The sequence below is a fragment of the Lepisosteus oculatus genome, chromosome 27 (genome assembly GCF_040954835.1).
Source record: "Lepisosteus oculatus isolate fLepOcu1 chromosome 27, fLepOcu1.hap2, whole genome shotgun sequence".
NCBI lineage: Eukaryota > Metazoa > Chordata > Actinopteri > Semionotiformes > Lepisosteidae > Lepisosteus > Lepisosteus oculatus.
The window spans coordinates 7,084,175-7,111,793 of NC_090722.1; the positions used below are offsets into that span (position 1 = coordinate 7,084,175).

The 27,619-nt window shown below is 56.4% G+C and overlaps 3 protein-coding genes across 3 annotated transcripts in view; all 3 read right to left on the reverse strand.

The window, feature by feature from the left end:
- Positions 1 to 2: 2 nt before the first annotated feature.
- Positions 3 to 6,323, reverse strand: LOC138225407 (threonine--tRNA ligase 1, cytoplasmic-like; the record flags this gene model as incomplete). Its single annotated transcript, XM_069185525.1, is given in 11 exon segments — positions 3 to 80; positions 476 to 613; positions 1,513 to 1,675; positions 2,355 to 2,521; positions 3,190 to 3,288; positions 3,388 to 3,531; positions 4,283 to 4,361; positions 4,724 to 4,884; positions 5,346 to 5,463; positions 5,787 to 5,908; positions 6,186 to 6,323. Coding segments are annotated over 11 exon segments (1,407 nt in total), but the record flags the coding sequence as incomplete, so codon positions are not given.
- Positions 6,324 to 6,959: 636 nt separating this feature from the next.
- The window catches only part of rprd2a (regulation of nuclear pre-mRNA domain containing 2a), a 30,511-nt gene continuing 9,851 nt past the window's right edge, over positions 6,960 to 27,619 (reverse strand). The window contains exons 3-12 of the mRNA XM_069185466.1: positions 24,713 to 24,842; positions 24,020 to 24,138; positions 23,343 to 23,401; positions 23,117 to 23,243; positions 22,399 to 22,574; positions 21,336 to 21,657; positions 21,011 to 21,244; positions 20,697 to 20,894; positions 18,935 to 20,600; positions 6,960 to 7,115 (exon numbers count right to left, since the gene is read on the reverse strand). Coding sequence (XP_069041567.1) covers positions 7,061 to 7,115; positions 18,935 to 20,600; positions 20,697 to 20,894; positions 21,011 to 21,244; positions 21,336 to 21,657; positions 22,399 to 22,574; positions 23,117 to 23,243; positions 23,343 to 23,401; positions 24,020 to 24,138; positions 24,713 to 24,842 — 3,086 coding nt within the window. The 3' untranslated portion in view covers positions 6,960 to 7,060. The remainder of the gene's footprint in view (positions 7,116 to 18,934; positions 20,601 to 20,696; positions 20,895 to 21,010; positions 21,245 to 21,335; positions 21,658 to 22,398; positions 22,575 to 23,116; positions 23,244 to 23,342; positions 23,402 to 24,019; positions 24,139 to 24,712; positions 24,843 to 27,619) is intronic.
- LOC138225396 (uncharacterized) lies at positions 16,122 to 18,861 on the reverse strand. The gene has a single exon (XM_069185514.1). The coding sequence runs from the start codon at positions 18,859 to 18,861 to the stop codon at positions 17,716 to 17,718; it is 1,146 nt and encodes a 381-aa protein (XP_069041615.1). The 3' UTR covers positions 16,122 to 17,715.

Genomic DNA, 27,619 nt, shown 5'->3' on the forward strand with positions numbered 1-27,619 from the left:
ACCTTGGGGCCGTAGAAGGCGCCGTCCCCAGGGCTCAGCTCCCAGGGATGGCCGAACTGCTCCAGGCTCTTCTGCAGCTGCTGCATCGATCAGGGAGAGAGAGAGAGTCAGGCCTGCAGCTTCCAGTTCAAACCCCACTCACAGCTCCCCTGCCCCCCCTCAATCCCCCTGTCCCTGTCCCCCCTCAATCCTCCTGCCCAGTACCCCCTCAATCCTCCAGCCCAGTACCCCCTCAATCCCCCTGTCCCTGCCCCCCTCAATCCTCCTGCCCAGTACCCCCTCAATCCTCCTGTCCCCCCTCAATCCTCCTGCCCAGTACCCCCTCAATCCTCCTGTCCCCCCTCCAATCCTCCTGCCCAGTACCCCCTCAATCCTCCTGTCCCCCCTCCAATCCTCCTGCCCAGTACCCCCTCAATCCCCCTGTCCCCCCTCAATCCTCCTGTCACTGCCCCCTGCCCCCCTCCCTCGCTCTCACCCCCTCAGCAGTGTCCCAGAGCGCAGGGTCCCCCAGGCAGGGAGAGGGCCGGGTGGACAGCAGCAGGCGGTAGGAGAATCCAAACACACTGTAGACACTGTGGAGGAACTGGAGACACGCGCTGATCTCCCCCTCCAGCTGAGAGAGAGAGGGGTTCATACAGACACTCCAGTACATTAACACTGCACTGAGAGAGAGGGGTTCATACAGACACACTGACTGGACACTCCAGTACATTAACACTGCACTGAGAGAGAGGGGTTCATACAGACACACTGACTGACTGGACACTCCAGTACATTAACACTGCACTGAGAGAGAGGGGTTCATACAGACACACTGACTGGACACTCCAGTACATTAACACTGCACTGAGAGAGAGGGGTTCATACAGACACACTGACTGACTGGACACTCCAGTACATTAACACTGCACTGAGAGAGAGGGGTTCATAAAGACACACTGACTGACTGGACACTCCAGTACATTAACACTGCACTGAGAGAGAGGGGTTCATACAGACACACTGACTGGACACTCCAGTACATTAACACTGCACTGAGAGAGAGGGGTTCATACAGACACACTGACTGACTGGACACTCCAGTACATTAACACTGCACTGAGAGAGAGGGGTTCATACAGACACACTGACTGGACACTCCAGTACATTAACACTGCACTGAGAGAGAGGGGTTCATACAGACACACTGACTGACTGGACACTCCAGTACATGAACACTGCACTGAGAGAGAGGGGTTCATACAGACACACTGACTGACTGGACACTCCAGTACATGAACACTGCACTGAGAGAGAGGGGTTCATACAGACACACTGACTGACTGGACACTCCAGTACATTAACACTGCACTGAGAGAGAGGGGTTCATACAGACACACTGACTGACTGGACACTCCAGTACATTAACACTGCACTGAGAGAGAGAGGGGTTCATACAGACACACTGAGATAGAGTGTGTATTAACAGCAAGACATAGAAATGCTCCCCAGTGTTCTCAGAACCCCAAATACCTGCTCTGGGGTGCAGAAGATGTGGGCATCATCCTGCACGAAACGGCGGACTCGGGTCAGACCGGTGAGGGATCCCGACACCTCGTTCCTGTGCAGCGCCCCAAAATCAGCCCAGCGCAGAGGAAGTTCCCTCCAGGAGCGTGGGCGCTGGTCGAACATCAGGCTGAGAGGCAGAGAGTGACATCTGAACTGACCCCAGAGCCTGCTCCTCACGGACTTTCACTGTCCCCTGTCCCTGTCCTTCTCCCTGCCATCTGTCCCTCTCTCTCTCCCTGTCCCCTCTCCCCTCTCTGTATCCCCTGTCCCTCTCTCCCTGTGTCTCCTCTCCCCTCTCTCTGTGTCCCCTGTCCCCTCTCTTGCTCCCTGTCCCCTGTCCCCTCTCTTGCTCCCTGTCCCCTGTCCCTGTGTCCCCTCTCCCCTCTCCCTGTGTCCCCTGTCCCCCTCTCTATCCCTGTCCCCTCTCCCCTCTCTGTATCCCCTGTCCCTCTCTCCCTGTGTCTCCTCTCCCCTCTCTCTGTGTCCCCTGTCCCCTCTCTGTATCCCTGTCCCCAGTCCCCTCTCTTGCTCCCTGTCCCCTGTCCCTGTGTCCCCTGTCCCTCTCTCTCTCCCTGTCCCCTCTCCCCTCTCTGTATCCTCTGTCCCTCTCTCCCTGTGTCTCCTCTCCCCTCTCTCTGTGTCCCCTGTCCCCTCTCTGTATCCCTGTCCCCAGTCCCCCCTCTTGCTCCCTGTCCCCTGTCCCTGTGTGCCCTGTCCCTCTCTCTCTCCCTGTCCCCTGTCCCTCTCTCTCTCCCTGTCCCCCGTCCCTCTCTTCCATGTCTCTCAGCCTCGCTCTTCTCTCTCACCAGTGAGCAGGACAGTTCATGGGCTTCAGTGCGAAGGTGTCTCTCTCGCTCTTGAATGTGAACATGTTTTCGCTGTAGTGCTCCCAATGTCCTGAACGCTGCCACAAGCGAGCGCTGAACACTGTGGGCGTCACCACCTCCGAGAAGCCCCTCCGGCAGTACTCACTCTGAAAGAGATGGAGAACTGGCTGTACAGCAGCACTGCTCTGGGTTCAACTGCAGCTGTAGGCAAGTAATACAATTATACTGTACAGCACTACTGTACACCGAGCTGTACCTTGACGAAGTCAGTCAGGGTGTTGTAGACTGTGCTGTACCTTGATGAAGTCAGTCAGGGTGTTGTAGATTGTGCTGTACCTTGACGAAGTCAGTCAGGGTGTTGTTCACCGAGCTGTACCTTGATGAAGTCAGTCAGGGTGTTGTAGACTGTGCTGTACCTTGATGAAGTCAGTCAGGGTGTTGTAGACTGTGCTGTACCTTGATGAATCAGTCAGGGTGTTGTAGACTGTGCTGTACCTTGATGAAGTCAGTCAGGGTGTTGTACACTGTGCTGTACCTTGATGAATCAGTCAGGGTGTTGTAGACTGTGCCGTACCTTGATGAAGTCAGTCAGGGTGTTGTAGACTGTGCTGTACCTTGATGAAGTCAGTCAGGGTGTTGTAGATTGTGCTGTACCTATATGAAGTCAGTCAGGGTGTTGTAGATTGTGCTGTACCTTGATGAAGTCAGTCAGGGTGTTGTAGACTGTGCTGTACCTTGATGAAGTCAGTCAGGGTGTTGTAGACTGTGCTGTACCTTGATGAAGTCAGTCAGGGTGTTGTAGACTGTGCTGTACCTTGATGAAGTCAGTCAGGGTGTTGTAGATATGTGCCCCCTTGGGCAGGAAGAAGCAGCTGCCTGGACTGACATCATGGAAGAAGAACAGCTCCTGATCCTGCAGTCAGACAAGACACACGATCAGAAAAACACAGACACAACCAGAGATTCTCAGTCACTGGCCCTGCTCTCCACCTCACCTCACTGCCCACCTCACCTTCCCAATTCGGCGGTGGTCTCGTCTCCTGGCCTCCTCCTGGTCTCTCTCCCACTTCTTCAGCTGCTCCTCCCCTGGGAAGGATACGCCTGACACCCTGTGGACCCTCTGACCATCTGCCCCCCCCCAATCCACTGTCGACACCTGAGAGAGAGAGGGGTTCATACAGACACACTGACTGACTGGACACTCCAGTACATTAACACTGCACTGAGAGAGAGGGGTTCATACAGACACACTGACTGGACACTCCAGTACATTAACACTGCACTGAGAGAGAGGGGTTCATACAGACACACTGACTGGACACTCCAGTACATTAACACTGCACTGAGAGAGAGGGGTTCATACAGACACACTGACTGACTGGACACTCCAGTACATTAACACTGCACTGAGAGAGAGGGGTTCATACAGACACACTGACTGACTGGACACTCCAGTACATTAACACTGCACTGAGAGAGAGGGGTTCATACAGACACACTGACTGACTGGACACTCCAGTACATTAACACTGCACTGAGAGAGAGGGGTTCATACAGACACACTGACTGACTGGACACTCCAGTACATTAACACTGCACTGAGAGAGAGGGGTTCATACAGACACACTGACTGACTGGACACTCCAGTACATTAACACTGCACTGAGAGAGAGGGGTTCATACAGACACACTGACTGGACACTCCAGTACATTAACACTGCACTGAGAGAGAGAGAGGTTCATACAGACACACTGACTGACTGGACACTCCAGTACATTAACACTGCACTGAGAGAGAGGGGTTCATACAGACACACTGACTGGACACTCCAGTACATTAACACTGCACTGAGAGAGAAACAGGAAAAGAGGTTGGAAAAGAGAAAGAGAGTTGTAGTGAAACTGACCTGGAGGAGCTGCAGGACCTTCAGTCTGCTTGTGTTTGTGACGTGAGGACCAGAGCACAGAGTCACCAGACTGCCACACCTGCACACAGACACAGCACAGAGTCACCAGACTGCCACACCTGCACACAGAGCACAGAGTCACCAGACTGCCACACCTGCACACACACACAGCACAGAGTCACCAGACTGCCACACCTGCACACACACAGCACAGAGTCACCAGACTGCCACACCTGCACACACACACAGCACAGAGTCACCAGACTGCCACACCTGCACACACAGAGCACAGAGTCACCAGACTGCCACACCTGCACACACACAGAGCACAGAGTCACCAGACTGCCACACCTGCACACACACACAGCACAGAGTCACCAGACTGCCACACCTGCACACAGACACACACAGAGCACAGAGCCTCCTGTCCCCAGTGCTGACCCGTGGTGTCTCTGATCTGTCCACTTGTACTGAACAGCAGCATCTCTGACCTGTAGACTGTAGCTGTGGGCCCAGCTGCCTGTGTCTCTATTGTCTCCATCACAAACTTGTTGTGCTGTAAAAGAGATGGACAGAACATAGGCTCTGGCACCATCCAGAGGCTGTAAAAGCACTGACAGCACGTGTGTGTGGTTAATAAAAGTCTTTCCCACTGTGTCGCTCTTCTTCAAATGAGATGAATGGGGGTTCTGAAGTCTCGATTCCACAATAAAGGAAACCAATCAATCAATTAAGATCTATCAGCAGAACCTTCCAAACAAATAAGACTGCAAATGTCTTCAATAAGATGGCTGAGTCAGGGACTCTTTCAGTCATCAGGCATTTTTTATAGAATACACTCATGATGCTGTGTTTAAGCACATCAAGGAGTTCATAAAGTTTCTACTGCAATTACCAGAAGAAAGATTATTGATCAAAACCAGGACAATGGCGCCACCTGGAGGTGACGTCATGGAGAAGCAGCCAGCTTTGATGGCCACAGAGAGGCTATTGAATCCAATCCATCTGCCCTGGATGGAAGCCACAGATTTCCAACAGAAGGACAGGGAGTGAAGTCCAGTACCTTGAACAGCTCCCTCAGCTCATCCTGGCTGACCTCCAGTCTGATAAATGGCACCTTCTGGGAGACAATGCGTCTGCAGCCCTTCTCTATAGAGGAGAGGTCACTGCCTGAGAGAGAGCTGGAGAGAGAGAGGACAGGAGCACACTGTCCACTGCGCCACTGTACAGAGGACTGGACACAGGCACACTGTCCACTGCGCCGCTCTACAGAGGACTGGACACGAGCTCACTGTCCACTGCGCCGCTCTACAGAGGACTGGACACGAGCTCACTGTCCACTGCGCCACTCTACAGAGGACTGGACACGAGCACACTGTCCACTGCGCCACTGTACAGAGGACTGGACACGAGCACACTGTCCACTGCGCCGCTCTACAGAGGACTGGACACGAGCACACTGTCCACTGTGCTACTCCACAAGAGAGAGGAGGAGGTGACTGACCGTTGGTCCAGATGGACGTCACTGTAGAAGCCCGACTCTGTGCTGCCCAGTCGACACAGAGCGCCGCCCCACTCCGAGATCAACACCCCTCCCAGCACACTGGCACTGGAGCACCAGAACACCTGAGAGAGAACCAGAGTCTGAACACACTAAACACACTGAACACAGAGCACACTGCACACACTGGCACTGGAGCACCAGAACACCTGAGAGAGAACCAGAGTCTGAACACAGAGCACACTGCACACTGACAGTGAACACATGACAGACTGAACACACTGCACACTGACAGTGAACACACGACAGACTGAACACACTGCACACTGACAGTGAACACACGACAGACTGAACACAGAGAGTACTGCAGACAGAATGGCATTGACATTGAAGAGACAGCACCTCCTTCCCCTCTGTGCTGTTGAAACCCAGGAACTGCAGGTCACAGTCAGCCTCCAGGGGGCGCTCCAGATCCCACAGCTGCCCACTGACCCGCGCCACTATAGGAGGGTCAGTCTCACACCTGTAACAGCACAGCATAATCAAAAAACTCTACCAATAAACCCTAATGACCACAGAGTGACCACTGAACACACACTGCACACACTGTAATCACACACTCTACCAATAAACCCTAATGACCACAGAGTGACCACTGAACACACACTGCACACACTGTAATCACACACTCTACCAATAAACCCTAATGACCACAGAGTGACCACTGAACACACACTGCACACACTGTAATCACACACTCTACCAATAAACCCTAATGACCACAGAGTGACCACTGAACACACACAGTGCACCTTGACACACTGAACACACTGTAATCACACACTCTACTAATAAACCCTAATGACCACAGAGTGACCACTGAACACACACTGCACACACTGTAATCACACACTCTACCAATAAACCCTAATGACCACAGAGTGACCACTGAACACACACAGTGCACCTTGACACACTGAACACACTGTAATCACACACTCTACTAATAAACCCTAATGACCACAGAGTGACCACTGAACACACAGCGCACTGACACTGACAATCTGATACAGTGATAAGAGTGTGTTTGGTATCTGCACACTGTAGAGAGAGACACCACAGCGGGCGGGTTGGCGCTGTGCTGTACCGGGCCTGTCGGGCGATGTCCAGTGGTCGGGTCACCCCGGCCTTGCCCTCCAGCGTCACCCCATCAGGAAGAGTGACCCGCAGAGGTCGCGCCCTCGCCGCCCTCGCTGCCTGGCGGGCACTCTGCCTCTCTAGCAGGGCGTCAAAGACACGCAGGCTCTCCGACACGGACTGGGACAACTGCCCCTGGACAGGGACAGGGAGACCACAGGAGAGAGGAGGACAGAGCAGGGGAGAGAGAGGTGGACACAACAGAGAGGAGCACTATTAGACTCACCAGGAACACTCATGGAAACACAGCCTGACACACTGGAGCCCCACAGACACCCCTCCCCATCTGCCTGGGTTTCACAACCTCCTCCCGTCACACACGACAAACAGAGCCGCCATCAATATCATCATTACTGCTAGTGCAGAGCTGTCAGTCAGACTCCCAGTGCACAGCAGTCTGATCCACTCCAGGTTTTACAGTGCTGTCAGTCAGACTCCCAGTGCACAGCAGTCTGATCCACTCCAGGTTTTACAGTGCTGTCAGTCAGACTCCCAGCGCACAGCAGTCTGATCCATGCCAGGCTTTCTGGCGCTTGGCCAGGCGTACGCAGCTACTGCAGAACCTGGAATGGATCAGACTGCTGTGGAAGGAGTTTTGTGTCTTAAGTAATTAATGTGTATTTTATTAGCCTACCTGCAGCACCCGGCAATATCGCCTCTGTCGAGCGACAGGGGCTACGGTCACGGAGGGGATCGCTTTTAACACAGCAGACAACATCGCGATCTAAGCTCCGTCATAAAGGCATCGCACTTCTGTCGCACATGGCCTCTCGCCGAGCTTCTGTCCCTACAGCACAAGTCACTCTCGCACCATCTGCGCCACCATGACACCGGAAACCCCTCAAAAAAACGCTGATTGGCCGAGAGCAAAAAGAGGAAAAGGTGGGCGGTGCCACTTTCAGGAAGGCCACTCAGACAGCGAGCAAACACAAACAGAACGCCCTGCCCTGCTAGAGCTGTGCAGTTCTGGCCACCGATTGGTTGAAGGGCGATGGGCGGTGCGAACCAGTCCTCTTACCCAATCAGACCTCGGCGCTGGGCAGGAATCTGCGCAGTCAAAGAACGCACCGCTGCATTACAAGCCGGAGAAGCCGAGAGAAGGATGCGCAGTTTCGACTGCAAACGCAGATTTGAAAAACACGCGTTTTCGAGGAAAAATGAAATTGCATTCCGTTTTACTCGTTTCAGAAAAGGCGGACAACCCGATTTGTGTAGTGTTCGTACTCTAGGGGTGAACTTTGCTGGCGACAGCGCTGCGCACGGCGCATGTGAAGTTACTTGGCCCACGCGTGGGAAGAGCCGAGCCGTGGAAGGTCCAAGCGCAGGCAGAACCACGGGGAGCACGGCCCCTCGCCCACACCCGACAGAACACGCGTGGCTGTGTACCCTTGCAACACCCCCCGCCCCCCGCGCGCTATCTGGTGCGGCAGCGGCGCCACTCTGTGGCCACTTTGTCGCCCCTGAGTCGCGGTCGTGCGTGGAACCGGCTTCTCACGCACCGCCCCCTCCCGGACCCTGCGTACCGAGCTTTGAAACGCAGCGAACGGTGTGAAAACACCGGGACCAAGCGGGTCCAGGGGCTCGAGTCCGACACCCGCTGGCGGGGGCGTCTCCACCCACGCCACGCCACCTCGGCACCGACCCACTCCCGGGAACCCGGGTCCCCAGAGCTCAGAGCTCGCGGTCCAACACGCGTGCAACTGGACCGTTTTAACGAAGTAAAAAAAACAAGATTTTCAGGGTTCAGTCCAGACAGCTTTAAAAGTCATGGGAGTGAAACAGCACCCCTCCCTGCAGAAAACCTTTGAAAAATCCATAATCAAACACGCAGGAAAAATGATATCAGATCCTTCCCACATCCTCGACTCTGAGTATCAACTTCTTCCTTCTGGCAAACGCTTTAGGGCTCCCAGAGGTGAGTCAAACAGATACAAACAGCCCTGTGCTCCGCTGTCCATTAGAGCTGTCAGTGCAAATGTCAGGGATGAACACAGTTTGACTCTTACAACCCACTCGAGTGCGAGATGTCTGGTGATGTGCTCTAAATGTGACATGTTGTTCTGTGTTACACTGTACATGTGCCATAGAGTTGTGCGATGTTTTTCTCCTTTTTTGTAATAGAATAATGTGCAATGTTTTTCTTTTCTTCTCTTTTGTTTGCATTCTGTTTGAATGTTCAGGAGCGCTGGGTGTCCTTCCCTCGGGGGACAATAATATCTGCTCGTTCTTAGAACGGAGCGCCCGGTTTACCGGCCTTCCTCGGCGACACCGCTGGCTCATCGCTCTCAGCGGCCGATTGAAACGCTGTTTAGTTTAAGGGAGCTGGAGGGAGCGCCGAGGAGAAACACGGGGGTGTCCCTTATCGGGCTGCATAGGGCACCCCGTTTTCAAGTGACGTACCCTCCAGTGTACCCCCCTTTCCACTACAGAAAACCCCATTTTCCAGTAATATACTCGACATTTTTAAGTGACGTACTCTCCAGTGTACCCCCCTTTCTCAAGCGATGCACTCCACGGTGTACCCACTTTTTCAAGCGAAGAAGTCTACAGCCTGCCCCCCTTTTCTCTACAACACACCCCCTTTTCAAGTGACATAATCTAGTGTACCCCATTTCTCAACCGATATGCTCCACAGCGTGCCCCGTTTTTCAAGCAAAGTACAGCGGATCCCTTTTTCAAGTGAAGTACTCTAGTGTACCCCCCTTTTCAAGTACTTTACACTGTACCCCATTTGTCAAGTGAGGTACTCTACACTGTACCCCTTTTTCAAGCAAAATACAGAATACCCCATTTTTCAACTCTACAACACACCTCCTTTTTAAGTGAAGTAATATATTGTACCCCTTTCTCAAGTGAGGTACTCTACAACATACCCAGTTTTTTAAGTACAAGTGCACCCCCTTTTCAAGGGACGTTCTCTTTCTCTATAGTGTACTCCATTTTTCAAGCAAAGTACAGTGCACCCCCTTTTAAACTGATGTGCTCTAAAGCACACCTTTGTTCAAGTGATTTAGTGTACCCCCTTTATCAAGTAGTGCACACTACAGTGCACCCCCATCTGAGACAGTGCATCTGCCATCATGGAAACTGACAGCAAGGACAGCGTGACACGGGGGGCGTACCCAGAAATCAGGTGAACCAGTTCCACAGCTGCAGGTTCAAGGGGCTGAACCAGTTCCCCAGCTGCAGGTTCAAGGGCGGAACCAGTTCCCCAGCTGCTGGTTCACGGGCTGAACCAGTTCCCCAGCTGCTGGTTCACGGGCGGAACCAGTTCCCCAGCTGCTGGTTCACGGGCGGAACCAGTTCCCCAGCTGCAGGTTCAAGGGCTGAACCAGTTCCCCAGCTGCTGGTTCTCACTAGATGGCGAAGACTCTCTGCGTTGTGTAAACCTCCTCGTGACGCTGATCGGTGTCACTCTTCCTGCTCCAGGAGCGCCCCCTGCGGGCGACACCTGCACTCTTCCCGAGCCACAGTCCAGGCCCCCCGGCTCCCAGGAAAACAGCCACACATGGGCGATGCTCATCAGCGGGGGGTCACCGGAATGCCTGGCCATCAGGGGTCTGTCGGCTCCATCCTGCTCCCCTCCTAGATCCAAGCACCCCCTTGTCCCGGGACTCCAGGGGCCCTGCCGGATTGCTGTCCCTTTGGGATGAGCCCACCGGAGGATCCCCGGACTTGATCGGTCACGCCGCACGAGCTGGCTGCCTTCAGGAACGGCGGACGGAGACCTGCTCCTGCCCGTCAGGGCCTCTTCACTGGCTCCCTGCCCCTTCCTCGGTCTCCGTCTTCGCCAGAGGTGACCGAGCGGCCCGTCACAAGTAGTCAGTTTAATCCACAGTCCGTATTCTACAAACAGACGTGCACGTTCCTTCTGATACGTGGTATACTTCTGAAGACTGTGAAGAATCTGCTCCCCAAGATACACAGCTCACCGAGCGAGTGCATCAGTCCAGGCCACTCCACGGTCTTTCGGTGTCGCTGAACAAGAGCCCACGGTGAATCTGTCCAGGCTACTCCACGGCCTTTCTGTGTCGCTGAACAAGAGCCCACGGTGAATCAGTCCAGGCCACTCCACGGCCTTTCTGTGTCGCTGAACAAGAGCCCACGGTGAATCAGTCCAGGCCACTCCACGGTCTTTCTGTGTCGCTGAACAAGAGCCCACGGTGAATCAGTCCAGGCCACTCCACGGTCTTTCTGTGTCGCTGAACAAGAGCCCACGGTGAATCAGTCCAGGCCACTCCACGGTCTTTCGGTGTCGCAGGAACAAGAGCCCACGGTGAATCAGTCCAGGCCACTCCACGGTCTTTCTGTGTTACTGAATGACCAGGCGATTCCAGAAAGCTTGTCACAGGCCTGCTCTGGCTTATGGGACAGGACCAGACCCCATTGTCACAGCAGCATACCAGTACAGGCGGCCCCCAGCTTGCCCCAGCTCGGTACTCCACTGTCACATTCACGAACAAGATTCACACCGGGAGGATATCGCTCGGGACACTCGCATTCAGAGCCTGTCTGCAGCAGCCAGCTCATGAGGCCCTGGCCCACCCGCTCACAGATGTGAAACCTTGCGTTCACAACAGGCTGGGCGAAGCTGAGCTCATCGGGACAACTCTCCCCTGGTGCAGGCTACAACCTGACTGCAATCAGCACTGAGCAGGCCAGCTGTCAGACCGTAGACAATTATTATGATATATATACATCTTCGGGGATTCCAGATCTCTGGAACTCCTCAGTAGTCGAAGGTTTGAAGATAAAACATCACAGCCCTTCAATGAGCCTATTGGCCCAATTTAGAAATAGAATAGCTTAAGAAATCCAGTCATTTTGAGCTTTCTTGGACTGATCCATCAGGATTCACTCCCAGCTCTCTCTCTCAGACTGATCAATCAGGAATCACTCCCAGCTCTCTCACACTGATCAGTCAGGAATCACTCCCAGCTCTCACTCTCTCAGACTGATCAATCAGGAATCACTCCCAGCTCTGTCTCCCTCAGACTGATCAGTCAGGAATCACTCCCAGCTCTGTCTCCCTCAGACTGATCAGTCAGGAATCACTCCCAGCTCTCTCACTCTCACACTGATCAATCAGGAATCACTCCCAGCTCTCTCTCCCTCAGACTGAACAATCAGGAATCACTCCCAGCCCTCTCTCTCTCAGACTGAGCAGTCAGGAATCACTCCCAGCTCTCACTCTCAGACTGATCAGTCAGGAATCACTCCCATCTCTCTCTCTCTCAGACTGATCAATCAGGAATCACTCCCATCTCTCTCACTCTCAGACTGATCAATCAGGAATCACTCCCAGCTCTCTCACTGATCAGTCAGGAATCACTCCCAGCTCTCTCACTCTCACACTGATCAGTCAGGAATCACTCCCAGCTCTCTCACTCTCACACTGATCAGTCAGGAATCACTCCCAGCTCTCTCACTCTCACACTGATCAGTCAGGAATCACTCCCAGCTCTCTCTCTCACACTGATCAATCAGGAATCACTCCCAGCTCTCTCAGACTGATCAATCAGGAATCACTCCCAGCTCTCTCACTCTCACACTGATCAGTCAGGAATCACTCCCAGCTCTCTCACTCTCACACTGATCAGTCAGGAATCACTCCCAGCTCTCTCACTCTCACACTGATCAGTCAGGAATCACTCCCAGCTCTCTCTCTCACACTGATCAGTCAGGAATTACTCCCAGCTCTCTCAGACTGATCAATCAGGAATCACTCCCAGCTCTCTCTCTCTCACACTGATCAGTCAGGAATCACTCCCAGCTCTCACGCTCTCAGACTGATCAGTCAGGAATCACTCCCAGCTCTCTCACTCTCAGTCCGATCAGTCAGGAATCACTCCCAGCTCTCTCACTCTCACACTGAGCAGTCAGGAATCACTCCCAGCTCTCTCTCTCACACTGATCAGTCAGGAATCACTCCCAGCTCTCTCTCAGACTGATCAATCAGGAATCACTCCCAGCTCTCTCTCTCTCACACTGATCAGTCAGGAATCACTCTCAGCTCCCTCTCTCTCTGACTGATCAGTCAGGAATCACTCCCAGCTCTCTCACTGAGCAGTCAGGAATCACTCTCAGCTCCCTCTCTCTCTGACTGATCAGTCAGGAATCACTCCCAGCTCTCTCTCTCTCAGACTGATCAGTCAGGAATCACTCTCAGCTCCCTCTCTCTCAGACTGATCAGTCAAGAATCACTCCCAGCTCTCTCACTCTCACACTGAGCAGTCAGGAATCACTCTCAGCTCCCTCTCTCTCTGACTGATCAGTCAGGAATCACTCCCAGCTCTCTCTCTCTCAGACTGATCAGTCAGGAATCACTCTCAGCTCCCTCTCTCTCACACTGAGCAGTCAGGAATCACTCCCAGCTCTCTCACTCTCACACTGAGCAGTCAGGAATCACTCCCAGCTCTCTCTCAGACTGATCAGTCAGGAATCACTCCCAGCTCTCTCAGACTGAGCAGTCAGGAATCACTCTCAGCTCCCTCTCAGACTGATCAGTCAGGAATCACTCTCAGCTCCCTCTCTCTCACACTGAGCAGTCAGGAATCACTCCCAGCTCTCTCAGACTGAGCAGTCAGGAATCACTCTCAGCTCCCTCTCAGACTGATCAGTCAGGAATCACTCCCAGCTCTCTCACTCTCACACTGAGCAGTCAGGAATCACTCCCAGCTCTCTCACTCTCACACTGAGCAGTCAGGAATCACTCCCAGCTCTCTCAGACTGATCAGTCAGGAATCACTCCCAGCTCGCTCTCTCTCAATTCAATTCAATGTGCTTTATTAGCATGACCGATAGGTACAATCAGTGTTGCCACTCTCAGACTGATAAGGAATCACTCAGTCCTGGGAGAAAGCAGACTGGGCTGCTGCAGGACCTCGGGGACACCAGAGAGGAGCTGATGTTCCTCTCCAGACACTTTCTGCTTCCTGTGCTTACAGTGATTTCCTGAGCAGAGCACATGCCCTGGGATGCGAATGCTTGTGAAACCAACCAGGAAGGGAAATATATCGTCAGTCAACACTGACTGCCCAGCGCCTGGCAAGAACAGGTCTGTTTGCTCGGGAGGGCTGAAGGGCTTTCAGTCCCAGAATGCAAGACGCCGCTGGAGACTCGGGCTCTGCGGACACCGAGGACGACAGCAGGCAGGCATGCATAATGCCACTGCTCCTCTCAAACACTGGTGTTTTACTTTGACGTCCAGGCAAAAAGCCAAAGGCAGCCATTCGGGGAACTCCGTCCTGCTGGCATGCGAGAGCACTGCCTGGCCTCAGTGGCAGGCCGAGGGCTGCGATCACACCCAGGACCCACAGGACACAAGCAAAAGAAGACTGTATTCCCATCAAGCTCGACCCCCCCCGCCGTCACGGAGATGAGGGAAGGCTCGAGTGCTGAAGTGTGATCAACAACACCTGCTTGGCTCTCCTCTTTAAAGACTACGCTGAACCCAACTGAACCACAGTTCTGAGTTACCTTCACAAACAGTCCGACAGCTCTGGACTGTAGGGTTATAATCTGACCCGACCCAGACTGGACCGGCGAGCTCTGGGCTGTAGGGTCAGAGTATGACCCGACCAAGACTGGACCAGTGATCTCTGGACTGTAAGGTTACAATATGACCTAGACAGGACCAGTGACCTCTGGACTGTAGGGTCAGAGTATGACTCGGGGCAGACAGGACCAGTGATCTCTGGACTGTAGGGTCAGAGTATGACCCGACACAGACTGGACCAGTGATCTCTGGACTGTAGGGTCAGAGTATGACTCGACACAGACTGGACCAGTGATCTCTGGACTGTAGGGTCAGAGTATGACCCGGGGCAGACAGGACCAGTGATCTCTGGACTGTAGGGTCAGAGTATGACCCGACACAGACTGGACCAGTGATCTCTGGACTGTAGGGTCAGAGTATGACTCGACACAGACTGGACCAGTGATCTCTGGACTGTAGGGTCAGAGTATGACCCGGGGCAGACAGGACCAGTGATCTCTGGACTGTAGGGTTACAGTATGACCCGACCCAGACTGGACCAGTGATCTCTGAACTGTAGGGTTACAGTATGACCCGACCCAGACTGGACCAGTGATCTCTGAACTGTAGGGTTACAGTGTGACCCGGCCCAGACAGGACCAGTGATCTCTGGACTGTAGGTTTACAGTGTGACCCAGACTGGTCCAGTGATCTCTGGCCTGCAGGGACACAATAGAACCCAGCTCAGTCTGGACTGGACCTATACTCACCCTGTACCCTTACACCCCCCAGGCTACTGCATAAAAACCATAATGACAGCAACATGACCCAGATTATGCCTGTAAATAAAGTGCCTTCCTTTTGTTTGAAACTGATTTTATTAATGTCAATACAGCTCCACGTGAAAGAGAAGACTCCCTCCGTCCCTCTGCGTGTGTCGGCTGGCCTGTGTGTGCCCAGCCTGCCGTCCGCGGTCCTAGTGCCTCTGCTCAGACAACTGGCACCACTACCAGTACTACAGCCCCACAGAGGCACAGGGGCTTTATACCTGCTTGGCTATTTCATGGATAATTCATTATAATTAATACCACGTCACAACAATTAGAATGCCTCACTGCAAAGGAACAGACAAGTAACAATTGGTCACAATCTACAGATATACAGCTGCACACATCTCGGTGATCAGAGTGGGAGTCAAAGTTGGGATGCAACCTCTAAAGAGCAAAGTGTAAAATCTGCTAGGAAGAAAATTAAGACTCTGCAGGAAACAAATTCTTAAGATGACTCAAGTTTCCCAGTTTTAATCTTGGGGGGGAAAAAAAAAATAATCATGAAACTAAACAGTCGAGAGCAACTGAAAAGTATATTTTTTAAAAAGGTACATTGAGAAAAGGGGAACTCATTTCACACAATCTAACAGTTTTGAAGAACATTCAAATTGGAGCCCCTCCCTCCCCCAGACTTACACACACTCGCCAAGGAAAACAGCCATCTGATCCACTCCAGGTTTTACAGAACAGTCTACCAGTGCACAGCCGTCTGATCCACTCCAGGTTTTACAGAAGTCTACCAGTGCACAGCCGTCTGATCCACTCCAGGTTTTACAGAACAGTCTACCAGTGCACAGCCGTCTGATCCACTCCAGGTTTTACAGAACAGTCTACCAGTGCACAGCCGTCTGATCCACTCCAGGTTTTACAGAACAGTCTACCAGTGCACAGCCGTCTGATCCACTCCAGGTTTTACAGAACAGTCACGTCTACCAGTGCACGGCTGTCTGATTCAATGCAGGCTATTCCAAACTGCATTGCTGAAGCTGAAACAGTTTAATTTGCACTCTTGTAAGTGCACTGCAATGTGCAAACGTATTCAAAAGGACAGCCCGGGAGCCTCTAATACAGAGGTTCCCATCACAGGACCTCAGGGTCCAGAATCCAGCAGGTTTTCCGTGTCTCTCCCTGGCCTGTCAGAGGCTGCAGTCTGGGGAGAAGATGAACTGGTCTAGTTCAGCCTTACTGGATGATCAGTGTAACAATCTTCCCTAATGAACCTAAGGAGACACAGAAATCCAACTGGATCCAGACGTGGAGCTCCGGTGCCTTGCAACTGGTGGCAAAACCTGGAGCCTCATTCAGTCTGTTGTCCAGTGTAATCACCCTGAACTCTGGGGGTTCGGGGACCCCAGTTGATCACACCAGCCGGCTGTGCTGAAAGCCTGTGGTTAGTTGCTAAATCAGAGCGAACAAGCTGTTAAAGGGGGTGGGGGGCTGTGGCCTCCCCCCTGCTTCACAGACACTGGAAACGGGGGCGAGTCGGACCAGCCAGAGTCAGACTAACTGGTTCATTTAAGTCAGCAAGAGCTCCGAGCCCACAGGGAGAGAAAACCAGACTGCATACACCACCTCTGCAGGCTGGTGATGGCTGGCAGTGCCCGTCCTTGTGCCTCTGTGCCTCCACGTGCCCACGCAGCAGTGGAGACACAGGCACAGCAGGAGGAGAAGCCTGCCCCATGAGGATTACCACCTCACAGTGACGGGAGCTGGGGCCCCGCCCTTAATTGCTTAATTGAACCAATCAGTCATGACCAGCCCCAACAGGTCACCTCTACTCCCTGGCCCCAGCAGCAGCGGCCCAGGGTTCGAGCTTACAGCTGCTATACGGCTGGACACGGCGACACGGATAGACCCCCTTGACCTACAGACAGGAAATTCCCCCTCCCAGACTCCCCCCATCCCATTTGTACCACACACACACACAGACGCGCGCACGGGCGCACACACACAGAGGAAGGAGGAGGAAAACCAGGAAAATGAAAGAGCCGCCTTCTCTTGCTCGTTGTTATTTTTTTTTTTTAATTTCTTCTGCGGGCGTCTGTCGTTCACATCCTTCCCGCCCCCCCGCCCCCACCATCTACCTCTCCGCGTGTTCCCCGGGGGCTGCCCGCCCGAGGCAGGGCGCCGAAGACGGAGGCGTCCCCCAGGAGGTCAGGGGCAGGGGGCGGCGGACTCGGGGCGCGACACGAAGCGCCGGTTTGGTCCGGCCCCCCCCGGAGAGCGAGGGGGAGGGGGGGGGGGGGGCGGGCAGGCGGGCAGGCCGGGAGGGAGGGAGGGCACCTCGTCCTGTGCTGTACAGCGATTCACTCGGACACAGAGCAGATTAATCATAATTGGCTTTAAAAACTAGAGAATGTGAGCTTATGTACAGGTTCAGGGGCTCATGCACACCGGCGGGGCAGGTCCGCGGGTCCGCGGGTCCGGCTCAGTAGCGGGGCGGCAGGAAAGGCCGCTTGGGGACAAAAAAGGGGTTGCCCCCGCCCCCGCCCCCCGGCCCCCCGAAGGCCGGGTAGGGCCTCTTGCCGCGGAAGGAGGGGTCCCGGTCGTGGAAGTGGGGCGGGGGTGGGCGGTAGTGGCGGGGCTGGAAGTCGGGCCGCGGCCCGCGGAAGAACGGTCTCTGGGGCGCGGCGGGGGGGGCGGGCGGCGCCAGGCGGGCGAGGGGCTTGGAGGCCGGGGGCGAGAGGCGGGGGGGGCCAGGGTGGCCGCGGGGGGGCTGGGGGGAGGGGGAGGGGGAGGAGCAGGGCGGGGGGTTGGGGGGCGGGCCCTGCGGCTGCTGCTGCTGCTGCTGCCCTGGGGGCTCGATCGGGGAGCGGGGGGGCAGGCTGGGGGCCGCGGCCCGCGTCGGCGAGGGGGGCTGGGCGGGGATGGAGGAGGAGGAGGAGGAGGAGGAAGAGGAAGTGGAGGGGGGCGGCGGGCTGGGCGCCTCTCTCATCCGTCCCAGGAGAGGCGGGGGCGGCCCGGGGGCGCCGGGGTGGTGCAGGGGGGGCCGGGGGGCGAAATGCTCCTTCACGGTCCCGGGGCGGGGGTGCTGGGAAGGGGGCAGGAGAGGGGGAACGCTGGGGGGGCCCTCCTGGGCAGGGGAGGGGGGCGGGTGGCGGTGCTGGGGAGGGAACGGCACCCCGGGGGCGGGGGGGACGCTGGCACTGCTGCCTCCGCCGCCGCCGCCGCCGGTGCTGTTGGCCGCCGGCCCCCCGCCCTCCCCCCGCGGCGGGAAGGGGGGCAGCACGCGGTCGACCGGCACCATGACCCCCCCCACCAGCACGGCCGAGGGAGGCCCGCCGGGGGCCTGGGGGGGCATCGCCATGACGAAGTCCCGGGGCGGGGGCGGGGGCTGCGGGATGGGCGGCGGGGGGGGCGGGGGGTGGGAGTTGAAGAAGGCGGCGGGGGGCGGGGGCAGGTCGGGGTACGGCAGGAGCGGCCGATCCTCGAAGGGGAACTGCCCCGGGACGCCGGGGGGGGCGGAGGAGGGCGGGTGAGGCAGCAGCTGGGGCGGCAGGGGCCCCACGGGGCTGCCCAGGCCCGGCAACTCCGAGGGGGGCGGCGGCTGGCTAGGGGGGGCCGAGAGGGGCATCTGGGAGTGAGAGTGGGGGTGAGGGTGGGCCAGGGCGTGCCCGTCCCGGTAGGGGTCTCCCGGGGCCTCGTACCAGGTGGCTGGCCCTCCTCTGCCGGGCGGGGCGGACTCGCGGGGGTGGCTGTGGCCCCGCACCCCCTTCCCGATGACGCGGATGGACTCCACGGTCTGGATCCTCTCGCCGGACACGCGCCGGTTGCTGTAGCCCAGCGTCTGGATGGGGGCGCCCCTGGCCCCCCCTTCCCCGTCGGGCCGCAGCTCCGCGGAGGCGGACGACACCAGCGTCTCGATGCGGTGGTAGTGCTCCCCCTCGGCCGGCGGCGCCTCCGGGTCCCTCTCCGCCTCGCGCTCCCCCTTCGGCAGCGCCTTGAGCTCCGTGCCGGCGGCGGGAGGGGGGGCGGGCGCCGGGGAAGGGGGCTGCTTCGCGTCCGGGCCCCTGGCCCCCGCCCGCGCGTTCGGCTGCGCCGCCCCGCCCCCTTCGCCGAAGGGGTACCCCTCCTTCGTCCGCTCCCTGGGCTTGTGGGGCGCTGCGGTGAGCGAGTCGGCGGGGGCGGCGTGCGGGGAGCTGGCGGCCGCCGACACAGCCGCCGAGGAGGAGGAGGAGGAGGAGACCCCGCTCTTCCGCCTGTGGTCCTCCGGCGCCCTCCCGCCTCCGCCCGCTGAGGACTTCAGGATGGACTTGGCCGGCTTCTTGTCCAGGTTGAAGAGGGCCGAGGTGGGGGGGCCCCCAAAGCCGGGGTACTCGTCTTCCGCCTCCCCGAATCCCGAGGCGTCGCGGGGATAGAACGATCCTGCCGCGGGCAGGGCTTCGGAAAAGTCCGGCTTCTCCCAGGAGTCGCCCCCCCGGTACGCGGTCGGAGACAGGTCGCGCCCCCCCTGGCCGAACGCCTTGTAGGAGGAGGAGGAGGAGGAGGAGGAGGAGGGGGGGGGCAGGGCGGCGGGCGCGGAAGAGCCCGACGAGGAGCAGACGGTGCCGGCCCTCCCAGGATTCCCGGGGGCGGCCGCGGACAGCGGGGAGCGCGTGCTGCTGCCGGGGGTGGACGACGACCCGGGGCTCAGGATCTTGGACAGGAGGGACATGGTCTCCACGCCCGCGGGCTTGTCCATCATCTCGTCCTGCGTGGGCGTGGCCCCCCTCTCGTCCCGCACCGGGGTCCCGTCCACGTTGTCCGCGGGCGGGGGCAGCCGCAGGTGCCCGAAGTCCGGGCAGCTGTTGCCCTGGGCGACGGGCAGGGAGGGGCTGCCGGTGCCGCCCCCCGCGCTGCCCAGGATGGGGATGTTGAGGTTCAGCGCGCTGAAGCCAGGGTTGCCCTGCAGGAACTTGTGGATCTTCATCTCCAGGCTGGAGGGAGAAGAGGAGGAGGAGGAGGAGGAAGAGGAGGTGGGGGCCGCCGGCACAGGCGGCTCCCTCTCCCGCTCCTTCGCCCTCTCCCTCTCGGAGTCCCTGGCGCTCCTGTAGCCGCTCCGGGCCGGCAGCTTGTGCTTGGCCGACGCCGAGGGGGCGCTCTTGCCCGCGGGGCCGGAGGAGGACGAGGAGGAGGAGGAGGAGGCGGCAGCGGCGTCTGCGGGGGCCGGGGTGGGGGTGGGGGAGCTCTGCGAGGGGCCGCTGTGGCCGCGGGGGGCCTGGTTGGCGCCGGCGGGGTGGGGTGGCCGTTCCTTGCCGGAGTTGGGGACCCCGCCCGCGGCCCCCGCGTTGTGAGAGCTGTTCCCCGCCACGCTGTGCAGCAGAGACGACAGGCCTGGGGGGGGGGGGGGGAGGAGAAAGAGTCGTCAAACGCAAGACTCGCGGGATTTCAGCAGACCCGCCGAGACCGCAGAGACGGAGACAGGCCTACCCTGCAGCCCGGTGGTCTGGCCTTGCGTCTTAGACAGGGCGCTCAGGATGCTCTCGGGCGTGATGTCCACGCGGGACAGGATGCTGGCCAGGGGGTTGGCAGGGGGTCCCGCGGCCGGAGGGGGGGGCTTCAGGACTGCGCCGTGGGGGGTCGGCGTGCCGGGGGTCCCGGGGGAAGGCCTGGACACGGGGCTCACACCTGAGAGAGGGGGAGAGAGAGGGAGAGGGCAGCTGGCGTCGCAAGGGGCAGGGCGACACTGCCGAGGAGGAGGAGGAGGAGGAAGGGAGGCCGGCCGGCCTCAGGGGGCAGCTCACCTGTGCTCTTCATCACGGAGGTGAGGGAGCTGAGGATGGAGCTGATCTTGCCCAGATCCACGTTGGCCAGGTTGACGGGGAGCGGGTGGGACGGAGTCCCAGGGGTGCCGGGGGTCCGCGCGGGGGAAGCGCTCACCGGGGGGGTCACCTGCTTGGCTGCGGGTGCCTCAGAGGCCCGGCTGACCGGGGCTGGACTGGACTCCGCAGGAGCGGGCTTCTCCCTCCTCTCCTCCACTGCAAAACACAGAGACGCGGCAGTAGTGCCAGCGAACGCACTGCTTCCTCTCACCCCGGCAATCAGCCCGCCAGCGGCCGCCATGCCCACCGATGATGTTGGCGCTCTCCGTCTCCTCCTCCTCGGACAGCTCCATGTCCTGCACGTCCCGGTTGTCCGCGCTGTGGGTGGGGGGGCTGGCGGACGACAGGGGGCTGGCGCCCCCCTCCGGCTCGTCCATGGCCTGCCCGTCGATGTCGGGGTCCCCCTCGGCGCGCCCCATGCCGTGGAAGGGGGACTCCGAGCCCGTGGGGGAGGGCGCGTCCTCGCTGGGCGAGGGGATGGGCGAGTCCTCGGGGTCGGGCAGCGACGCCTTCAGCACGTCCAGCTTCCTCTTCAGGTTGTTCACGCGGTTCGCAAACGTCTTGTAGGCCTGGGGGGGGACAAAATCCGACCCGCCGCTCAGGAGTGGGGCTGGAGCCGGGGAACTCTGGCCACGCTGAGAACCAGCAGGACTGGGACAGCTCCCGCGCGCTCTGCAGCGCGATCGTCCCGGCCCTCTGGGACAGCTCCCTCGCGCTCTGCGGCGCAATCGTCCCCGGCCCTCTGGGACAGCTCCCTCGCGCTCTGCGGCGCGATCGTCCCCGGCCCCCTGGGACAGCTCCCTCGCGCTCTGCGGCGCGATCGTCCCCGGCCCCCTGGGACAGCTCCCTCGCGCTCTGCGGCGCGATCGTCCCCGGCCCTCTGGGACAGCTCCCTCGCGCTCTGCGGCGCGATCGTCCCCGGCCCCCTGGGACAGCTCCCTCGCGCTCTGCGGCGCGATCGGCCCCGGAGCTGTCCCAGAGGGACGTGAACAGGACAGAGCACGTCTGCGAACCCGAGCCAAGTCCACGGCCCTGCGCTGGCGGCCTCCCTGCACCTCGCCTGCGCAGAGCCCGTCCTTCTGCAGGTGCCCTTATAAACCCCGAGTACGAGCCCGATCCAGCTACAGGATGGGAGTGACTCTCAGCCTGAGCTCTCTAGGAGAACCGAGTGCGGTTCTGTAAAGATTCGGAATTAAACCTACATGCCAAGAAAACCTGTTTCTTTCCATAACATCCCACAAGGCCCCCCAGCTACTGGAAAACCCCTGTAAAGCTGCAAGAGGTCACCCGGGTCCCAGCCCCAGACTCACATTGGCGACGATCTTGACCTCCTTGTACTGCATCTCGTAGAAGACGTCGGCGTTCTCCAGCGCGTCGATCAGCTTGGGGCCACTGCACACCTGGGTCTCCAGGAAGGAGACGAACTCCTCCAGCTTCGCGTTGCCGTCCTCGAAGTCCTTGGAGAACTTCTTCCCACCGGCCTTGTCTGCGCAGAGCGGGGGAGGAGGGGGGTGAGCCGGCGAGCAAGACAGACGGACACACCGAAGAGGACAGCTGGCCAGGGGGGGTTAACGGAAACATGGAGTGCGTCCAGTGTGGAGAGGAGCAGGAGGAGGAGGAAGAGAGAGGAGTCCAGTGTTGAGGAGAGGAGCAGGAGGAGGAGGAAGAGAGAGGAGTCCAGTGTTGAGGAGAGGAGGAGGAGGAGAAGGAATAGAGAGGAGTCCAGTGTTGAGGAGAGGAGGAGGAGGAGAAAGAGAGAGGAGTCCAGTGTTGAGGAGAGGAGGAGGAGGAGAAAGAGAGAGGAGTCCAGTGTTGAGGAGAAGAGGAGGAGGAGAAGAAAGAGAGAGTACAGTGTGAAGAGAAGGAGGAGACAGAGAGAGGAGTCCAGTGTTGAGGAGAGGAGAAGGAGGAGAAGGAGAAGAAAGATAGAGGAGTCCAGTGTTGAGAAGAGGAGGAGGAGACAGAGAGAGGAGTCAAGTGTGAAGAGGAGGAGCAGGAGGAAGGGGGGTCCACGAACCCCGCTCTGACCTTTGAGGCGCTTCAGCGTTTCAGTGCTGCAGACGTCGACCCTGAGCGCCGACAGCTGCTTCTCCTTCAGCTCCACCTCCTCCACCGAGCGCTGGTAGGCCGACAGCTGCTCGATGAATGCCTGAGGCTGCGGGGCGGACAGGCAGGCGGGAGAGAGACAGTCAAGTGCCAGGCCGGGGGCGAGAGGCGGGGGGGGCCAGGGTGGAAACTACAGAGAGTCACTCACCGCAAACTCTGCCACTATCTTCGATTTCAGGGCCGACTTGGGGTTCACTGGAGCTGAAACTAGTTCAGGAAAAACTCATTTTAAATGAGAAGAAAACACAAAATACAAGCTGTCCTGGAGATGTGACACTTCTAGCTCAGCTGCTTGCCCAAGCACTCAAGGAGAGGCCAAGGGCAAGGCTGCTTAACACCAATACGAGGGGGCACTGCTTTACAAAGGTGTGTGTACTGCTGTATCTGTGTAGACCAAAACTGTATGAAACCGTGTTCCAGAAGCAAGAGCGCCACCTACAGGTCCACTGGTGTCACTTGCCATAGCAACTTGGGTGCCCTTAGGGTCCCAGCTGCTAGCATTGACCAGGACAGGCCCCGTTTAGCAGTACCCGTGCAGCGTGCCCTCACGGCTAACTATGGTGCACAGCAAGTACAAATGCACAATAGGGGTGGGCAGACCCACAATGGCAGTGTGTAGCCTGGTGCCCTCCAGGGGACAGAGGGCATCAACACCCTACAGTGGGCACTGTCATTATTCAGTTGGACATGTTCCCGGTGGTCTCACCCGCACAAGGGCTACAGCACAACAGGACAAGTGCTTCTGGAGCACCCTGTAGCACACACCTGTCCAGAGGTGTTAAACGTCTCTCTCTACAACACAAACCCTACTCTGGTATCTCTTACCAGCAGGCTCCTTCTTGACCAGACTGGTCTTCAGCTCCGTGATCAGCTCCTCGGGATACACGTTCCGCTCCTCCCAGATGGAGAAGATCCGCTCCACAGACTTCCGCACCTTGGCGTCCCTGCGAGGGAACACTCGCCGACTTAGACAATGCAGCTCTCGTAATCGGAGCATGCAGTTTTGACAAGAAGATACAGAGGAGCTGGACTGAGTGTCTGTACAGTGACTCTACAGCTCTGATGATGATGAAGGAGTGTTCATGTGAAGATACAGAGGAGCTGGACTGAGTGTCTGTACAGTGAATCTACAGCTCTGATGATGATGAAGGAGTGTTCATGTGAAGATACAGAGGAGCTGGACTGAGTGTCTGTACAGTTACTCTACAGCTCTGATGATGATGAAGGAGTGTTCATGTGAAGATACAGAGGAGCTGGACTGAGTGTCTGTACAGTGACTCTCCAGCTCTGATGATGATGAAGGAGTGTTCATGTGAAGATACAGAGGAGCTGGACTTAGTGTCCTTATATTACTGTCTAGATCACCCAACAAGACAAACGGAGTCAGAGTCTTAAACCCAATCAATCTCAGGGTGTGAAGAGAGAGATTAAGGAATGAGTGACCTAAGAACTGAGTTGTACTTCAGTCCCAGACAGGGACTCTAGGTCCCAGGAGCAGAGCGGGCGCAGTGCACTCACTTGACCAGCAGGGCGGCCTCAGGGAGGACCTCAGCGAAGGTGGAGCGGTACACGATGGCATTCTTGCGCTTGCAGTTCTGGATGACATCGTTGGCCAAATAGAACAGGTTCAGTCGGTGCGGAGCATCAGCTGTGGAGAGAAACAGGAAGACGGGGTTAGAAAAGGCAACCCAGGCGTTTAGACCAGCACCTGTCCACTGGCGCCATGTACAACCACCTCAAGCCCCATAAATACCACCCAGCTCTGAGCCCCAGACCAGCACCTGTCCACTGGCGCCATGTACAACCACCTCAAGCCCCCTAAATACCACCCAGCTCTGAGCCCCAGACCAGCACCTGTCCACTGGCACCATGTACAACCACCTCAAGCCCCCTAAATACCACCCAGCTCTGAGCCCCAGACCAGCACCTGTCCACTGGCGCCATGTACAACCACCTCAAGCCCCCTAAATACCACCCAGCTCTGAGCCCCAGACCAGCACCTGTCCACTGGCGCCATGTACAACCACCTCAAGCCCCCTAAATACCACCCAGCTCTGAGCCCCAGTCCCACACCTGTCCACTGGTGCCATGTACAACCACCTCAAGCCCCCTAAATACCACCCAGCTCTGAGCCCCAGTCCCACACCTGTCCACTGGTGCCATGTACAACCACCTCAAGCCCCATAAATACCACCCAGCTCTGAGCCCCAGACCAGCACCTGTCCACTGGCGCCATGTACGACCACCTCAAGCCCCCTAAATACCACCCAGCTCTGAGCCCCAGTCCCACACCTCCTCTGCCTGCACACACACAAAAAAAACGTGCTCTTACTGAGGGGAGTAAGGAGAATTAGACTGTGTTGGAGAAATGTTTTAGCAGTATCTCTTGCAATGCCAGTGAATTTTACATTGGGTTTGATGATCTGAGTGGCAGAAGAAGGGCATCACAGAGACGCAGGCAGCAAGAGGATTTGAGAACAAGACATCCCACACAAGCCCAGAAAAAACACAAGGCTATAAAAACAACCTTCACACAACATCTGAAGGGCAGAATGACAAAATACAGAACCAGTGAGAAGACAGGCTCAGTGACCATAGCCTGGCCACAGAAACTGAACACTAGCAGACCTGGCTGCATAGAGCGGACAGGCTTTGTCCACTGTCCAGTGACCACAGCCTGGATAGAAACTGGACACAGACAAACAACAGGCTGTGCTCCCACTGCCAGCACAAAGAAGGAGTCAAAGCTGAACTTCTGGACCACTGGGAAAAATATAAAGGAATCAGGGATGTGCGTTTCTCTAAAGTAGGGCAAACAGATGCAAAACTACCGATTCCCTGAACAGTCATCTCTCACAGATTACTTCCTAGCATTGAATTAAGTGCAGTCAAGAAACCCAATTTAGTAAGATAGGAAACCCCTACAAGCACAAAACATGGAACAAAGGATATCCGAGCTTCAGCAAGTTAAGTTCTCCCTTTAAATCAGGAAAACCACAGCGCAGGTCACTGAACCAGAGGAGGAAAGGGACGGTGACGCCCAGAGAGGTGACCGTGCCATTTCTACAGAACAAGAAGTTAGTGGTTGTCCTTGAACACCAACCCTGTTCACCGCAAGGCCAAACTCCTGAATGCCATTAACTTTATCATACTGATCGCATGACACTCACTCTTTCTCACTCTGAACTGGATTTCTGAGCAGCCCTCTGGCACAAAGCAGACACACCAGAACCTCTTTGACAAATAACATGTCACACCGGGATTCAGCCTGCGCGTCCTGGCAGCCCACACTCCCCAGCAGTCAGCAGATCTGTGTCAGGACTGCAGACTGTATCCTGCCAGGTGGTTTCCCCACAGTCAGACCAGCCTGTGTCACTCTCAGGCAAAAGTACACATTGGATCTGTACTTAATTTTTCTTGTCTTCTTACTCCACTAAATGTCCCAGAAGCATCTTATCTGGGATAGTGTCCACACGGGCTGGATTCTCACTTGGTAAAGTGGAGATGCCCGTGCTGACTGCTTTCGTGATGCACTATTCTGAAGCCACAGGCCGTGCTGTTTTATAAAATATCCATTCAACAAGCACAACAATACCGCTAAAAAGGAACACAGGGGATCTATGTGCAACGTCTTTAAGAGGACAGTAAAATAGGGATGTTAAGGAGGGAATTATTTCCCAAAGAAATAACTGCACTAGGATTTTATGGGGACTGGGAGCATGTTAAGATTACCCAGAGGCTCAAATGCAATTTATTTTATTCTAACAATCAGTGTCTTTCAACAGGAGGAGAGACAAGGACGTGACAACAATTTTACACTAGTATACAGTCACAGCGTCTGTGCGTAAACCGAATGATTACTGAGTTTAGGGGTGTTATCCTGGCCTCCTAATAATGCCCAGCTCTGAGCTGGCTTCATCACTCCGAGAGCGATGTGTGTGTGGGTGTGAGGAGTGTACTGGTGCACTCTGGCCATCACACCATCCAGGTGGGGCCGCACACTGGTGGAGGGGAGTCCCTACTGCCTGGAAAGCACTCTGAGTGGAGCATCCAGAAAAGTACTATGTAAGTACAAGCAATTATTATTATTAGTAGCAGTAGTATCCCATTACAATGAGCACTTTTAATTTAATTTAAAAGTTCAAAACCTTTTAGAAACAGAATTTCAAAACTAAACAATGAGAGCTTGAACAACATTTTTAAACATTTGTTTAAACAGGCTTAACATTTGAATAAATTTTAACACGCAGTGTATCGCATACATATAGCACACATGAAGATGAAAGCAACAGGAAAATATCAATTTAACTTTTCTCTTTATAAAAGTGTTATAAAGAAAAATACTGTATGAAATACTCTTATAGAGTATAACATGGTTACTTTAATATAGAACTACATAAAGTTACATTAAATACTGTACATATG

Bases quoted from the DNA above. Each gene is read 5' to 3' on its own strand.
- LOC138225396 (XM_069185514.1), bottom strand. From the start codon at position 18,861: ATGCCCCTCTCGGCCCCCCCTAGCCAGCCGCCGCCCCCCTCGGAGTTG.